At 37.2% G+C, this 17,561-nt stretch overlaps 1 protein-coding gene across 2 annotated transcripts in view; it reads left to right on the top strand.

The window, feature by feature from the left end:
• DENND2C (DENN domain containing 2C) overlaps positions 1-16,530 on the top strand; it is an 80,124-nt gene extending 63,594 nt beyond the window's left edge. Inside the window, exons 13-19 of one of the 2 annotated variants that reach the window (XM_058538860.1) lie at positions 331-479; positions 989-1,166; positions 5,776-5,817; positions 6,755-6,860; positions 13,385-13,621; positions 13,863-13,949; positions 15,225-16,530. In XM_058538860.1, coding sequence (XP_058394843.1) covers positions 331-479; positions 989-1,166; positions 5,776-5,817; positions 6,755-6,860; positions 13,385-13,621; positions 13,863-13,949; positions 15,225-15,256 — 831 coding nt within the window. In that variant the 3' untranslated portion in view covers positions 15,257-16,530. Of the gene's footprint in view, positions 1-330; positions 480-988; positions 1,167-5,775; positions 5,818-6,754; positions 6,861-13,381; positions 13,622-13,862; positions 13,950-15,224 lie in introns of both variants that reach the window. The other variant, XM_058538859.1, reaches the window with a different exon arrangement.
• Positions 16,531-17,561: the final 1,031 nt, after the last annotated feature.

Below are 17,561 nucleotides of genomic sequence, written 5' to 3'. Positions count from 1 at the left end.
ATGCAGTTCATCTGTGAGATAGTTGATCCTAGACCCAGGAACCAGAGGTTTTCCACCATTCATAGATTGAGCCCCTTTGTATGACAATTTCAGTGTGATAAATGAAGATTATACATACTATTGTCAGATAGGATAAATGATTTTACCAGAATTTACAGCACAAAAATAAGATATTAGGTCTTGGAATTAGTATAGGTAGCTTTACAAACTCTTTGTAACAGACCCTGTTTCTTGAATTTAACCAATAAAAGAATGACAGAATCTATTAGTGTTGTCATTAGGAATTGTTTTCCAACCTCAGCTCCCCTGAATCAAATTCTTGCATTTTAGTCAATTGAACTCTGCCGACCACTGGATTCCCGACTAGAACATGTTGACTTTGAATGTCTCTTTAAGTGCCTGAGTGTGTGTCATCTCATCCGGGTCTGTGCCTCTCTCCTTTTGGAGCGGAGGGTAATCTTTGTTGCTGACAGCCTAAGGTGAGAAATAAGTAAAATATGTCACTTTATACTGGTGTTATACTTGTTCTTACTATTTTAAAATTTAGGCATATTAAAAAACTGTAGGATCTCAATTACCTAATACTATAGTCACATGGATAATTCCAAATGGTAAACAATTCAAAAGCTGTTTGCATTAGGCTGTAGCAGTGACTTTTTGGGATTGTAATTAATTTATGTTTCTAAATGTGTTTTGCTTAAACTGTTGTTAAAAGTTGGTATTTGTTTTCTAAGTACACATTAATTTTTAGCAATATGAATTGTGAGAAAGAGCTGGATTGAGAGTCAAGATTTTCTGTAAATTAAGTTAAAAATTTAAATAAAATGTTAAAAGCTAATGAGTAATCACAGAGTTGTTCATCTGTGATCACTAACTGGCATCAATTTGTAATTCTGTAATATAATATCTAAAACACCCTGTTTGTGTTGCTTTGCATGTGACACCATTTGCTTTTTCCTCCTTGCTTTCTGCTTTCTCCCTTGGCTAGCACCCTGTCAAAATGTGGCCATGCTGTGGTGGCCACACTGTATCCATTCACCTGGCAGCATACCTACATCCCAGTCCTGCCAGCATCTATGATCGACATTGTGTGCTCGCCTACGCCGTTCCTTATTGGAATCCTGTCTTGCTCCTTACCACAGCTTCAGGACCTACCCATTGAAGAGGTGAGATGGAAGAAATAGTACTGAAAAGATTGGAGCACTGACAAATAAAACAAGTGATCTTTAAGAGTGATAGAGTTGTCATTAATTAATATTTATATATAATTATTATTAATACATTATGCGGTCATATTTTGTGTATCTTTTTCTTTAAAGTGAGAAACATTCTATAGTACACATGAATCCGAAGTTGTGTCTTATTTACAGTAGTAAACCATGGGCTCATTCTTGTGTTATTCTGAAGGGTAGGTCTTTTTTTTTTTATTATTATTATTTTTTTTTTTTTGTGAGGAGATCAGCCCTGAGCTAACATCCGCCAATCCTCCTCTTTTTTTTTTTTTGCTGAGGAAGACGGCCCTGGGCTAACATCGGTGCCCATCTTCCTCCACTTTATATGGGACGCCGCCACAGCATGACTTACCAAGCAGTGCGTCGGTGCGCGCCCGGGATCCGAACCAGTGAACCCCGGGCCGCCGCAGCGGAGCGCGCGCACTTAACCGCTTGCGCCACCGGGCCGGCCCCTAGGTCTTTTTTTTTTAAGTCAAACGCAAAAACTGCTCTGGGTTAACTTAAAAAATTGTTTCAAATATAACACACCTATAGATAAGTATCCAAAACAAAATGTACAGCTCAGTGAATTATCACAAAGTGAATGCTTATGTAACCAACATTGGAATAGAATGGAAACATTACAGCACTGGAAACAGTGCCAGCTCCCGAGAAGTCCCCATCATGCTTCCTTCTCATCTCCATTCCCTTCGCCACCCCCCACAAAAGGTAACCCCTATCTTGACTTTCATAGTGTTCATTTACTTGTTTTTCTGTATAGTTTTACATCCTAGGCATGTAACCTTAAACAATATAGTACAGTTTTGCCCAGTTTTAAGCATGATATAAATAAACTCATGCTGTGTGTATATATGTTTTGTTTGGCTTCTTTTGATCAGCATTATATCTGTAAGATTCATCCATGTTGATGAGTTTAACAGTAGTTTGATCATTCTAATTGTGTATACTATTCCATTGTGTGAATGTACCACGATTTTCTTATCCATTGTGCACTTGATAGACATTTGAGTTGTTCCCAGTTTGGGGTTATTATAAGTAGTGCTGCTATAGATATTCTTGTGCGTTGCTCCACATCCTCGTCAAGACTTGTTATCATGAGGCTGGCCTGGTGGCGCAAGCGGTTAAGTGCGTGCACTCCGCTGCGGTGGCCCGGGGTTCGCTGGTTAAGATCCTGGGCGTGCACCGACGCACCACCGCTTGGCAAGCCGTGCTGTGGCGGCATCCCCTATAAAGTGGAGGAAGATGGGCATGGATATTAACCCAGGGCCAGTCTTCCTCAGCAAAAAAAAAAAAGGAGGATTGGCAGATGTTAGCTCAGGGCCGATCTTCCTCACAAAAAAAAAAAAACGACTTATCATCAGTTTATATAATTTAGCCTTTCTGCTAGGTGTGTAGTGGTATTCTCATTGTGGCTTAATTTGCATTCCTTGATTACTGTTGAGGGTGAGCATCTCTCTTTATGTTTATTGGCCATTTGAATACCATCTTTTGTAAAATTCTTTGTCTGTCTTTCTACTGGATTGTTTGCCCTCATTGATTTGTAAGAGGCCTTTTTATATTCTGGATATCAGCTCCTTTGTGGCTTGCCTTTTCATTCTCCAAAATGATGTTTTTTAATGCACAGAAGTTTTTAATTTTAATGTAGTCAAAAAATTATCAATCTTTTCCTTTATGGTTAATGGTTTTTCTTGTGAGCTGCTTAAGTTTTTCTTATATTAACTTCATGGAGATATCCTCCTACATTGTCTCCTGGAGTCTTTGGAAACTTTATTATTTTGCCTTTAATTTTTGGTTCTGAATCCTGGGACTTGATTTTTTTGTATATGATAGGAGGTAGGGGTCATTTCATTTTTTTTCACATGGATAGCCAACTATCCCGGTACCATTTCTTGAGAAGAATGTTCTTCCCCGTTACTCTGCTGGGTTAACCTTCCCCCGCCACCAGTTTTATTGAGATATGATTGATATATAACATTGTATTAGTTTAAGGTGTACAACATAATGATTTTATATATGTATATTTTGTGAAATGATTACCATAATAAGTTTAGTTAACATCCATCACCTCACATAGTTAAAAAATTTTTTTCTTGTGATGAGAACTTTTAAGATCTGGTTTCTTAGCAGCTTTCAAAAATACAATACAGTATTGTTAACTATAGTCACCATGTACATTATATCCCCAGGACTTATTTATCTTATCACTGGAAGTTTGTGCCTTTTGACCACGGTCGCCCATTTCGCCCATCCCCCACCCCATACCTCTGGCAACCACAATGTCTGTTCTCTGTGTCTATGAGTTTAGGTTTTTTAGATTCCACATGTAAGTGAGATCATACGATATTTGTCTTTTTCTTCCTGACTTATTTCACTTAGCATAATGCCCTCAAGGTCCATCCATGTTGTCACAAATGGCAGGATTTCCTTCTATTTTATGGCTGAGTATTAGTCCATTGTATTTTTTACCACATCTTCTTTACCTGCTCGTCCATCAAGGGACAATTAGGTTGTTTCAGTTTCTTGGTTATTGTAAATAATGCTGCAGTGAATATGAGGGTGCAGATACCTTTTCAAGATAGTGATTTCATTTCCGTTAGATATATGCCCAGAAATGGGATTGCTGGATCATATGGTAGTTCTATGTTTAATTTTTTGAGGAACTTCATACTGTTTTCCGTAGTGGTTGCACCAATTTACATTCCCACCAACAGTGCACAAAGTTTCCCTTTTCTCCACATCCTCACCAGCATTTATCTTTTGTCTTTTTGGTAATAGCCATTCTATCAGGCGTGAGGTGATATCTCATTGTGGTTTCGATTTGCATTTCCCTAATGATTAGTGATGTTGACACCTTTTCATGTCCCTGTTGGCTTTTTGTGTGTGTTCTTTGGGAAAATGTGTATTCAGTTCCTCTGCCCATTTTTTAATCGGATTGTTTGGGTTTTTTTGCTGTTGAGTTGTATGAGTTCTTTATATGTTTTGGATAGTAACTGCTTATCAGATATGTGATTTACAAATATTTTCTCTTATTCTGTAGGTTTCCTTTTCATTTTGTTGATCCTTTCCTTTGCTGTGCAGAAGCTTTTTAGTTTGATGTAGTCTCCACCCGTTTATTTTTTGCTTTTGCCACCTTTGCTTTTGGAATCAAATCCAAAAGATCATTGCCAAGACTGATGTCAAGATGCTTACCCCCTATGTTTTCTTCTAGGAGTTTTGTGGTTTCAGGTCTTACATTCAGTTCTTTAATCCATTTTGAGTTGATTTTTGTGTATAGTGTAAGATAAGCTTCCAGTTTCATTTTTTTGCATGTGGCTGTCCAGTTTTCCCAACACCGTTTATTGAAGAGACTGTCCTTTCCCCATTGTATGTTCTTGGTTCCTTTGTCATAAATTAATTGATTATGCATGGGTTTATTTCTGGACTCTGTATTCTGTTCCATTGATCTATGTCTCTGTTTTTATGCCAATACCATACTGTTTTGATTACTATAGCTTTGTAATATTGTTTGAAATCAGGAAGTGTGATGCCTCTAGCTTTGTTCTTCTTTGTCAAGATTGCTTTGGCTCTTCGTGGTCTTTTGTGGTTCTGTATAAATTTTAGGATTGTTTGTTCTATTTCTGTGAAAAATCCCATTGAAATTTTGATAGGGATTGCATTGAATCCATAGATTACCTTGGGTAGTGTGGAAATTTTAACAATATTAATTCTTCCAATCTGTGAGCATGGAATATCTTTCCATTTATTTGTGTCTTCTTCAGTTTCTTTCATCCGTGTCTTATAGTTTTCAGTGTACAAATCTTTCACCTCCTTGGTTAAATTTATTCCTAGGTATTTTATTCTTTTTGATGAGATTGAAAATGGAATTGTTTTCTTAATTTCTTTTTCAAATAGTTTGTTGTTAGTGTATAGAAACACAACTGATTTTTGTATTAATCTTTTTTTTTAACTTTTATTATGGAAAATTTCAGACATATGTAAAAGTAAACAAATGAGTAAAATAAATCCAGTCACATTACTTCAATACTTACCAAGTTATAGTTAATCTTTACCCTTACCCATCCCTTTCTCCCATAATATTTTGAAGCATATCCTGACATAATTTCATCTCTAAATATTACAATATGAATCTCTATAGCATAAGGGCATTTTTAGCTTAATCACAATACCATTATCACACCTAAAAAATTTAATAACAGTTCCTTAATATCAGTAAAATCTAGTGTTCATATCTCTAGTTATTTCATAAATTTTTAATAGTTTGTTTGAATCAGGTCCCAGATAAAGTCCATACACTGCATTTGGTTGGTATGTTTTTTTAATCTTTTTAAAAGATGTGCCCACCATCATTTTTTTTTTACTTGCAACTTATTTGTTGATATGTTGCTGAGTTAACTTTTAAATGGACTACAACTTTATGTCAATTTTGTTTAAAACTATTCCCATTGCTTGAAAGAATCAAAACATTCTTCCTAATCTAGCAGTGCCTAATGTATTTCTCTGTGAATGGCTCTGGTTTAACTTGCCTGGTTCCTTTATCTCATAGGTACTGATAGTTGATCTCTGTGCAGACAAGTTCTTGCAGGAGGTGAGTGACAAAGGAGGTGATTACATAATGTTTGGAGATAATTGGACAGAAATATATGAAAGTACTTAGAGAAGATGACTCAGGCAAGACTTTTAGTTCCTGTACGTACTTGACTTGACACTGTGGCCAATCATACAAGATTGACCTGAAAGATTTGGCTTGGATTTATAGCTGTCTGTCTCAAAGAAGGAAAGAGGAAACATTAAATGTCATTCTCAGAAGAGGTAACCCTCCCTTCAAGTCCAGATGGATTGATGTGTAAGGCTCTAATTTAATTAAATTTAACAAGCATTCATTCCGCGCTGATTATTTCAGATATTCTGTTAGTCAGTCAGAATCTAAAGATGAGTAAGACTCAGTTTGAGCCCTCAGGCCTTATAGTCTAATGGTGGGGAAGGGGAGCAGACATATCCATAAAGTTTTAGAAACTGTATAATAGAAATTTGTACAAAGTACGGTAGGGGGCAAAAAAGAAGTAGTCATTTATTCTGGATACTGAAGAGTTAGTAAAGCCTTCTTAGAGCAGCACTCTGTATGTAGCTTGTATGTAGGTTTGTGAGTATTGAACACTGAGTGAAAAGAATGTTTCCCAAGACTTTGTCTTTTTTCAAAAATTAGCTCATTACACTTGAAACACCATTTATTTGGGGATGACTTTAATATAGCGTAAGACTTGTAGATGAGTAGATGAGAGATACTTGTTGGAAAAGTGCCAGAAAATTTTATAAAGTATATTATCTAATTTTTTAAAATATAATTAAGATATATACACTATAAACATCGTAGATTCTGCTCAATGTAGGGAAGGAAGCTTCAGACTAACTCTTCAGCCAAAATATATACAAAGTCATCTGTGGAATTTGGGGGACCTAACTAGTGCATGTTTGAGACTTTCTCTCTCAAAGCTCATGAAAAAATCTCAATTTCTTCTTTTAAGGTATCTGATGAGGATGAAATTTTACCACCTAAACTCCAAGCTGCCCTGATGCAGATTTTGGAAGAACGAAATGAAATCTTGGCTCAAGAGCAGAATTTTTCACAAGGTATGAGACAAGTGTTCTGAGGACTTAAGGTCCAAGCAGTAAATATTTACTGAATACCCAGCACACTGCTAAAGGATATACAAAAGTGTATACAAGGATATACAAAGTAGTATGGATATACTACTTTGGATACACAAAAGTAGTATGAGATTACCTGTGCCTTAAAAAGCTTATAATCAGCTCCTTGCTGACCCTCAGATGTGCCAGGTCCCCTCCTGTTTCAGGACTTTTACACTTGCTCAGTTCCATTTGTGAAATGCTATTCCCCTAGATATCCACATGGCTCCTGCTCTTTCTTCCTGCACGTCCATGCTCAAATGTCACTTTCTCAGTGAGGCCTTTCCTGACTCTCCTATTTAAAATTGTACCTGTTGCTTTAGCACTCCCTATCCTCCTCCATGACCTTATTTTTCTCCACAGCGTTTATCACCATCTGATGTGCTAGACTGGAAGTTTCATGACAGCAGCGACTATATATTTTGTTTTCTATCTCTAATACTTTAAGCAGTATTCAATAAATAGGTACTCAGTATTTGTTGAATAAATGGGTGAATATTTATTCGGTGGCTTACTCTGTAACACCAGGCATTGTGCTAAGCACTTAGCATACCTCTTATTTCATTCTTGTAATATCCTTATGAAGCAGGTATCATTATTTAATCCCCATTTTACAGATGAGAAAACTAAGGCTATTTACTGATGGGGAACATTAGGGAAGAAGCAGGTTTAGAGGAGTAATTAAAAGTTCACTTTTGGAAAGCTATCCCTCTAAGAACAGGAACCAGACAAGGATGCCCACTCTCACCAGTCCTATTTAACATAGTACTGGAAGTCCTAGCCAGAGCAATCAGGCAAGAAAAAGAAATAAAAGGGATCCAAACCGGAAAGGAAGAAGTGAAACTCTCACCATTTGCAGATGACATGATTTTATACACAGAAAACCCTAAAGAATCCACCAAAAAACTGTTAGAAGTAATAAACGAATATGGTAAAGTTGCAGGATACAAAATCAACATACAAAAATCAGTTGCATTTCTATACACTAACAACAAAGCAGCAGAAAGAGAAATTAAGGATACAATCCCATTTACAATTGGAACAAAAAGAATAAAATACCTAGGAATAAACTTAACCAAAGAGGTGAAAGAACTGTACACCGAAAACTATAAAACATTGCTGAAAGAAATTGAAGAAGACACAAAGAAATTGAAAGATATTCTGTGCTCTTGGATTAGAAGAATTAATATGGTTAAGATGTCCATAGTTCCTAAAGCAATCTACAGATTCGATGCAATCCCTATCAAAGTTCCAACAACATTTTTCACAGAAATAGAACAAAGAATCCTAAAATTTATATGGAACAACAAAAGACCCCGAATAGCTAAAGGAATCCTGAGAAAAAAGAACAAAGCTGGAGGTATCACACTCCCTGATTTCAAAATATACTACAAAGCTATAGTAACCAAAATAGCATGGTACTGGCACAAAAACAGACACACAGATCAATGGAATAGAATCGAAAGCCCAGAAATAAACCCACGCATCTATGGACAGCTAATCTTCGACAAAGGAGCCAAGAACATACAATGGAGAAAAGAAAGTCTCTTCAACAAATGGTGTTGGGAAAACTGGACAGCCACATGCAAAAAAATGAAAGTAGACCCTTACCTTACACCACACATAAAAATTAACTCAAAATGGATTAAAGACTTGAATGTAAGACCTGAAACTATGAAACTTCTAGAAGAAAACATAGGCAGTATGTTCTTCGACATCTGTCTTAGCAACATGTTTTCAAGCACCATGTCTGACCGGGCAAGACTAACAATAGAAAAAATAAACAAATGGTACTACATCAAACTAAAAAGCTTCTGCACAGCAAAGGAAACCATCAGCAAAACAAAAAGACAACCTAACAATTGGGGGAAGATATTTGCAAACCATACATCTGATAAGGGGTTAATCTCCAAAATATATAAAGAACTGATGCATCTCAACAACAAAAAAGCTAACAACCCAATTAAAAAATGGGCAAAAGACCTGAACAGACATTTCTCCAAAGAAGATATACAGATGGCCAACAGGCACATGAAAAGATGTTCAATATCATTAACTATCAGGAAAATGCAAATCAAAACTACAATGAGATATCACCTCATGCCCGTCAGAATGGCTATAATTAACAAGACAGGAAACAACAGATGTTGGAGAGGATGTGGAGAGAACGGAACTCTCATACACTGCTTGTGGGAGTGCAAACTGGTGCAGCCACTATGGAAAACAGTATGGAGATTCCTCAAAAAACCAAGGATAGAACTACCATATGATCCAGCTATTCCACGGCTGGGTATTTATCCAAAGAACTTGAAAACACCAATGCGTAAAGATACATGCACCCCTGTGTTCATTGCAGCGTTATTCACAATAGCCAAGACTTGGAAGCAACCTAAGTGCCCATCAAGGGACGAATGGATACAGAAGCTGTGGTATATATACACAATGGAATACTACTCAGCCATAAGAAACGATGAAATCCAGCCATTTGTGACAACATGGATGGACATTGAGGGTATTATGCAAAGTGAAATAAGTCAGAGGGAGAAGGTCAAATACCATATGATCTCACTCATAAGTAGAAGATAAAACAACAACAGGCAAACACATAGAGACAGAGATTGGATTGGTGGTTACCAGAGGGGAAGGGGGGAGGGAGGAGGGGAAAAGGGATAATTAGGCACATGTGTGTGGTGATGGGTTGTAATTAGCATTTGGGTGGTGAACGTGATGTAATCTATGCAGAAATAGAAGTATAATGATGTACACCTGAAATTTATACAATGTTATAAACCAATGTTACTGCGATAAACAAACAAACAAACAAACAAACAAAAAGTGAAGCCAAGCTGTAGCCGGGCTGGCTCAATAAATCATTCGTATTGGGAAAAAAATAAAAAAATAAAAGTTCAGTTTTGAATATTAAGTTTGAGATACCTATTGGATGTCCAATACCTAACAGACATCCAACTGGAGATATCAAGTAGGCATTTATATGCATGAATTTGGAATTCAGAGGAAAGATTTGGGCTAGAGATGTACATTTAGAAGTTGCTGTTTTAAAGCTGTGGAACCAGATGAAATAACCATATAGAGTGCGTATAGAAAGAAAATAACAAAGATTTAAGGATTGAGCTCTGGGTTGGATGGGAATGGTGTGGTTAGATTTCCAACATTTGGCAGTTGGGAAGAGGAGAAGAATCCAGCAAAGGAGACTAAAAGGAGCAGCTAGTGAAGTAGGAGATAAACCGGGAGAGTGTGTGTGAAAAAATATTGTAGAAACTGAATGAAGAACAGTCTTTCATGAAGGAAAGAGTTAACTGTCTAATGCTGCGAAGAGGTCAAGAAAAGTGAAGACTGGGAATAGAACAGTGGATCTGACAATGGAAGGGCTTTGGACACCTTGGTCACAGCAGGTTCAGTGAAACGGTAGGAAGAAAGTGAGATTGGGGTGGGTCCAAGAAAGAATTGGAATGACATTCAGCTTTTTGTAAAATTTTAATGGAAGTACAAAGGGCCAGGAATGGCTAAGACACTCCTGAAAAAGAAGAACAAGATTGAAGGACTTGCCCTACCAAACATCAAGATTAATCATAAAGTCATAGAAATTAAGATTGTTTTTGGTACAGAAATAAATAAACAAATAGAGCAATGGAAAGAATAGAGAGTGCACATGCGTAAGGAAACTTGATTTGTGTCAGCACCAACATTGCATATCAGTGGGAAAAGAATGAACCATTCCATAAACAATAGTAGGGCGATTGGCTTTCCATATGAAAAGAAATGAATAGGGATCTATACCTCACGTTATACACAAAATTAATTCCAGTGAAGTAAGGACTTAAATGTTAAAAGTAAAACATTTTTGAGGAATCTCCATACTGTTTTCCATAGTGATGTAATCTATGCAGAAATAGAAGTACAATGATGTACACCTGAAATTTTTACAATGTTATAAACCAATGTTACTGCAATAAACAAAAAATTTAAAAAAAAAAGTAAAACATTTTTATTCTTTTATTCTTTTTTTTTTTTAGGTGAGGAAGATTGGCCCTGAGCTAACATCTGTTGCCAATCTTTCTGTTTTTGCTGAGGAAGATTGGTCCTGAGCTAACATCCTTGCCCGTCTTCCTCTATTTTGTATGTGGGATGCTGCCACAGCATGGTTTGATAAGCAGTGTGTAGGTCCATGCCTGGGATCCTAAGCCATGAACCCCAGGCTGCCAAAGCAGAGCACGTAAACTTATCCACTATGCCACCAAGCCAGCCCTAAAACATTTTTAAATGTTTAGAAAAGAATAGAAGAAAATATTTTATGTTTTGGGACAGTAATGGGTTTCTTAAATATGGCACAAAGAGCACAAACCATAAAGGAAAAGATTGATCAATTTGACTGTGTTAAATTTTTAAGATTACCGTTCATCAAGGGACATGATGGAAAAGAAAATTTAAAGCTACAATTTCACAATATATGTAAATCAAAGCATCGTACTGTATGCCTTAAACTTATACAGTGATGTATCTCAGTAAAACTGGGGGAAAAAAAGACAAGCTACAAACTAGATGAAGACATTTTCAACAAATATAACTAACAAAGGAATAGCAGCAAGAATTCATTTTTAAAAATTCCTACAATTCAGTAATAAAAAGAATGAATAACCCAATAGAAAAATGGGGAAAAGATTTAAACAATCATTTCATAGAAGAAGAAATATGAAAGGCCAATAAATATATGAAGAGATGTACAACCTCATAAAAATCAGGGAAATGTAAATTAAAAGCACAATGAAATACCATTTTATACCCACCATATTGGCATAAATGAAAAAGGCTGACAATATCGAGTATTAGTGAGAATGTGTAAATTAGTTCAGCCACTTTGGAAAAACAATTGGGCATCATCTAGCAAAGTTAAAGGTGTACATATCCTACAACCCAGCACTTCAATTTTTAGATATATGCCCTAGAGAAACTCTTGCACATGGTAACTAGGAAATGGGAGAGTGGGGCAAAAGTGTTGATGATAAAAGCAGTGATGGACCTGGATTCTCAGCTGTAGAAGGGAAGAGATGAGAAGGAATTCTGTTGAACAAAATATAACAAAATTCTAGATTAGAATCAAAATGTAATCCTGGAAGAGATTTTAGAAATCACCTAATCAGCCACCTCATTTTACAGGTATGGAAAGTGAGGCCACGGAGGTAAAGCGAGTTGCCCACTATTATACAGCTGCATCATGGTAGAACTCTGCCTAAACCTAGGTCCCTGATTTCCAGTCCAGGGTGGAGCCCATGGAAAAGAGCAAGAGATGTTGTGGAGGAAAAAAAATTACTATTTGGATATGAAAGAAAAAGGAGGAGTGTAAGTTGAATCTGAGGCTTGAGCCTGGAGCCTGGAAGGCAATATATTGTTGTATATTAGAGTGGTTAAGAATCTCCTGACTTGGGAGTCTGGCAGCTTCTCCACTGTACCAGATGAGATGACCCTGGAGAATGTCTTTGTTTTGAGCCCCAGTTTCCTTAGCTGTAAAAGGGAAATAATAATACCTATCTCATTGGATTATTACATTTGTAAAAGCACTTAAGATAGTGCCTGACATATCTTAAGCACTCAATAAATTATTATTTAGTATGGAATAATCATGGTATAATATGGTGTAATATGATATGTGAAAGTTCAGAGAGAAACTGATTTGGTGGAGAAATATAATGAATTTGGTTTGGGGCATGTTTATTTCTTTGATTCACGTACTACAGATTTCCCAAAAGGATCTTATGTGGTGACTTTTAGATGAATGGAATTTAAGTGCTATGGGACAGCCAAATGATGATCACCCATAGGTAGCCTGAAAACGTAGGAGGTAAATTTTGGTGAAATGTCAGGGCTAGAGAACTAACGTGGTGTATTATCAACATGGAAAGCCAGCTCTATCTCTATGCCAGTTAGCTCTTTGAGGAAGGGAATGTTGAAGAGAAGTGGTCTGAAGACTATGTTGAGGAAGAGGAAGAGGAGGCAAGAGAAAAACAAATGTTTGGTCATAAAGGCAGGAGAGGAATCAGGAAATCCGGAGAGCATAAAGTTTTAGGAGACAAGAGGAATGAGGAGGTCAGCACAAATGTAGCATAGAGTTTAAAGGAAGATAAAAATAGAAAAGCAGATTAAATTTGGCTAGTTCTCACTGGTGGCCTTTGAAATAGCAGTTACTTTGAAATCACGGATGTGCAAGCCAGGCTGAAAGGTGTAATAAGAGTACGTGTGGGAAGAAAATGAAGGTAAGGCTATAAGCCATTTGCTTTTTGCAGGTCATGGAGAATGCAAAAAACCAAGAATGAGGATTCCTATATTTATTCTCAGTCCTTTAAGCCATGATTTCCTAGGCATCACTTTCATAACCAGAGCCAGTGTTCCCATAAACACAAAACTTAGGGGATTTTTTTCTTTTCTTTTCTTTTTCTTTCATTTTGCAGCAGACGTGACGCTCAACTCTCTGGTGTCCGAAGCATTTGTCAGATTTTTTGTGGAGCTGGTAGGACATTATTCTTTGAGCATGACTGTCACTGAGCGTGGGGAGCGTGTATTCCAAAGGGAGCCATTCCGTAAATCCCACACCTCCCGAAGTGTACGCCACTTCCTGGATCTCTTCATGGAAACTCAGATGTTTGCAGGATTCATCCAAGACCGAGAGCTTCGGAAAAGTGGAGTGAAAGGTCAGTCTCATCATAAAGTTCTCCCTTTGTATTTAGCACTTGAAAGGCTTGAAAATAATATAAATAAAAAATAGCATAAAGCTACAAGGGCTCAAAATCTGAGTTGTTTATTATGGGAAATATTTATTTTGTAATATTATTTTAGCTATGGAAGTACATTGGTAGTGAGACCAGAGTTTCATTTAGTTGATTTTCAGTCTTGAGTTTTGGACAATTTCACCAACATGAATTTTCCTTGTAGGTTTGTTTGAGGTCCGGGCCCTCCAGTATTTGGAAACAATTCCTGAATCTGAGCCCAGTGGGGTGAATAGAATTTTGCGGAGTCTTGGTGAGTTGCTGAGTTTTCCTGTTAGATAAATGTGGCTGAAAAAGCTTTTGCAGTAAGCATGCCTCATCACAAAAGCTTTATAATCAGATCAACAATGTAACCTCAAGTAGGTTGACCAGAAACCATGACACTAGTTCCAAAGTGTCTTTTGGAAAAAAGAAGTCTCTTTCTCAGAGGTTGGGATTATCCATCAGAGTTGTCCATGGGGCTGTTTTCCACAGATAAACCTCCCTCATGATATAAGAATTTGCATATCATGAGTATTATTCTTTTCTAGGTCACATCCCTGAGAGAATCTTATAAAACTGCGGACCTTTTTCCCAGGAAAATATACTTGGAGCATTCAAACAAATTTTGCATATAAATTTAGGGTGTTCATGGACCCCCCCTGAAGCCCATCCATGGACTCCACACCTGGTTTAGGGCCAGCCCTGGTGGCCTAGTGGTTAAGTTCAGTGTGCTCTGCTCCGGCGGCCCAGGTTCAGTTCCCGGGCACAGACCTACACCACTCGTCTGTCAGTGGCCATGCAGTGGCTCACATACAAAAAGAGGAAGATTGGCAGCAAATGTTAGCTCAGAGCAAATCTTCCTCGGCAAAAAACAAAACAAAACAAAAACACCTGGTATAAAGGAAGTCTGAGGCAAAAGGATTTCCTGCAAGTCTGTAATTTTACACTTCATAAAGAAACACTTTATGATTTTTCAATTTTAGTTAACTTTTAATTATCTAGTATGATATAGGAGAACAGTAGTGTGGTAGCCCAAAACATGAAGAACCTATATTCTATGATATTTATATTGGTCTTTGAAATATATCTCCCTAATTAAAATTAGGCCCTATCCTTAACTAGCTGAGAGACCATGGACATATTATACTTCGGCTGTTATTTCATCTTTATACCACGGGGTTAGATAAGATCAGTGGTACTCAGCTCTGACTACAATATTATAATCTCTGGGGAGCTTAAATAAAAATCATTCCCCCCACACCCTGCTCCCCCTGGGTCCAAGAAATCTCTGGGGAGCAGGCCAAGTGATTTTACCTACAGTTAGGGTTGAAAACCACTGGATTAGATGATGTCTGAGTTCTCTTCCACCTCTACAATTAGACACTTGCAGAGTTTTTTTTGGTGGTTAAACACAGCTGATAGCTTGAGATGGCAGCTTATTCCTGGGCTGTTCTGAATGACGAGGTTGTTAATCTCTTGCCTCAAATAATGTACAATAAATAAAAACAAACTAATGAGAGTTCACTCTACTTTTTTCTCCTTTTAGGAAGTAAAATGAAATTTCTGCAGAAGAAATGAAATCTTTGATTGACTATCTCCATCCTAAATAGAACAGATAATGCCAAAGAAAATATTTTCAGAAAGTCAGGATGCCGTGAAATATTCTACAAAATCCTTGAAAGTTGAAAAGGTTACCAAGTGGGCCAGGTTCTTGGAGGAGGATTCTGCTGTTGCTGCCGTAGTAATCACTGGAGAATTGTTGGGAGTAATCTGGAACCAATGCTGTCTCTACTCTGCCTCCGATTTTCTTTAAGTATTTGATTCTTGGGTTCATTCTTTGTGTTTTGTGCTTAGACTATGAAAGCACTTGAATTTTACAAGCGAAAGACTTAGTGTTGCATTTTTTAAAAAAATAGCTCAAAGATGAGCACAATGAGAGAAATGCTGAGTTTAAGGTCCTAGAGAGGCATGCTAGAAGTGGAGAATACTAGCCCTACACACATAATTCTCATCACTGAAACACCATGGCAGCTTTAAACCTATGGGCTGTTTGAGCTGAGCTAAGGAATATACTCATCATATATATCCTTTTTTTTTTTTTTTGTCTAATGTTCTGTCTAGGGGAATTTCACTTATGCAGAAGCCCTATTTATTAGCACTATTACTGAGTATCTTATACAAGTAGACATCTTGCAGCTCCTCCACATTGTGTGGCACTTGAGTAGCTTGTCCCTTACGTGTCAACATTAAACTTTGTGGAATTATAGCTAATAAGAATATGTCCTTTCAAGGGCATGAGAACTACCTTTTGTGTGTGTGTGTGTCCGCCATGTGCCATGCACTATGGTATATGTATGTGTGTCACCTTATTGATTCTTTAGATCAACTTTATAAGATATTTGCATCTCCATTTTACTAATGAAGAAACTGGAATTCAAAGAGGTTAAATAACTTGCCCAAAGTTATACAGCAGAGCCAGAACTGAAGCCAGGACTACTAGTTTATGAACACAGAGAAAGTTGGTTAGTCCTGCAGATGGAAATGTGAGCTCTGTGGGATTATGTAGCTATTGAAAAAGTTTTCTTTTAAGCCGAAGTGTACCAGAGGCAACTCTTAGGGACTTCAAACTGTGGGTGCCTAGATAAGACTCTTTTTTGGTTCCCCTAGATTCGGTGGACTTTTTGCTCTAATTAAATTGGATTCAGAATATGGATATTTTCTGGGCACACATGACATAATCACGCCGACCCTTAATATCTATCTAAAGAAGTAGTAGTGATTGGAAAGGGGAATTTGTCAGTGATGGTACAATTTTCATTGATAAATACTATAGCAAGTGTCAGTTTGTTTTCTTCTATAGCAAGTGTCAGTTTGTTTTCTTCAATTCCTGCTGATGGTTTTAACTGGCATAAAAAATATTTATTCAAACTTAACAAAACCTTACAAGTTGCGTTATGATCAGTTTATTGACTTGTACAGTGTTGTCATTACAACCCGTTCAGGTGTGCATGAATGAATCTAAAGCAGACATCATTTAAGACTGGTGCTGTATATTATAGTTACTATAGATGTGGGTCCAGAAAATAGAACTGAGCCAATGTCTTTTAAAAAATGTTTATTAAGCAGCTTACCCCAGTGGGGCTCTTACCAGACATCTCCCCATTTGGTCTCTTCTGACACTCCAACCCTGAGGGGACAATTAGTAATTGGGAATTGAGTGTTTATAAAATGGGGGTAGGAGGTATTACTATGGTAGATCCTGGCCAACCCTATGTGAGGGGACCTTTGCTTCAGGGATGGGGGTCTTATTTTATCCGTGCAATCTGAAGCTGCTTCCTTTTCTTAGGCCTGTCTTATTTTGTTTTTGTGAAGTGTTATGAATTCTGGACATGTTTGTAAAAAGAATTGCTCAAGATTTGCATAAAATGTTGTTTACAGATCTTTTAATGAATAAACACAAAAATTCCATGGATCTCTTGGAGAATTTTAAATAAAACTGCATAAAATGTAGACATCTTTTACTTCCCTTAAATCTACAGCTAGCACATTTATCTAATGGTAGGTTAAAAGATAACCCAAATCGAGTCTAGATTAACCAGACTTAATAACCGTGGCCAACATTTCCAGGCTCCTGACAGACAAAGCCTGGGTCTAGGACTGCACACCGGGCAGGGTATATATATAGTCCGACTATGTATAGTATATATATATATATACTGGGAGCCACCGACTAGAGACAGTGCACCGGGAGCAGCATGGGTGGTTGGGAGGCAATGCGGAGCGCTATTCTATTGCTGGAAGTCTTAAAGGCAAAATGATTGGATTTGATATGCGTCTTGAAGATAAAATGACAGGATTTTGAAAAGTTGGGGTTGGTGGGCTG

This window comes from Diceros bicornis, chromosome 4 (assembly GCF_020826845.1).
Source record: "Diceros bicornis minor isolate mBicDic1 chromosome 4, mDicBic1.mat.cur, whole genome shotgun sequence".
Taxonomy (NCBI): Eukaryota; Metazoa; Chordata; class Mammalia; order Perissodactyla; family Rhinocerotidae; genus Diceros; species Diceros bicornis.
This window is presented reverse-complemented; position numbering and strand designations above follow the sequence as displayed.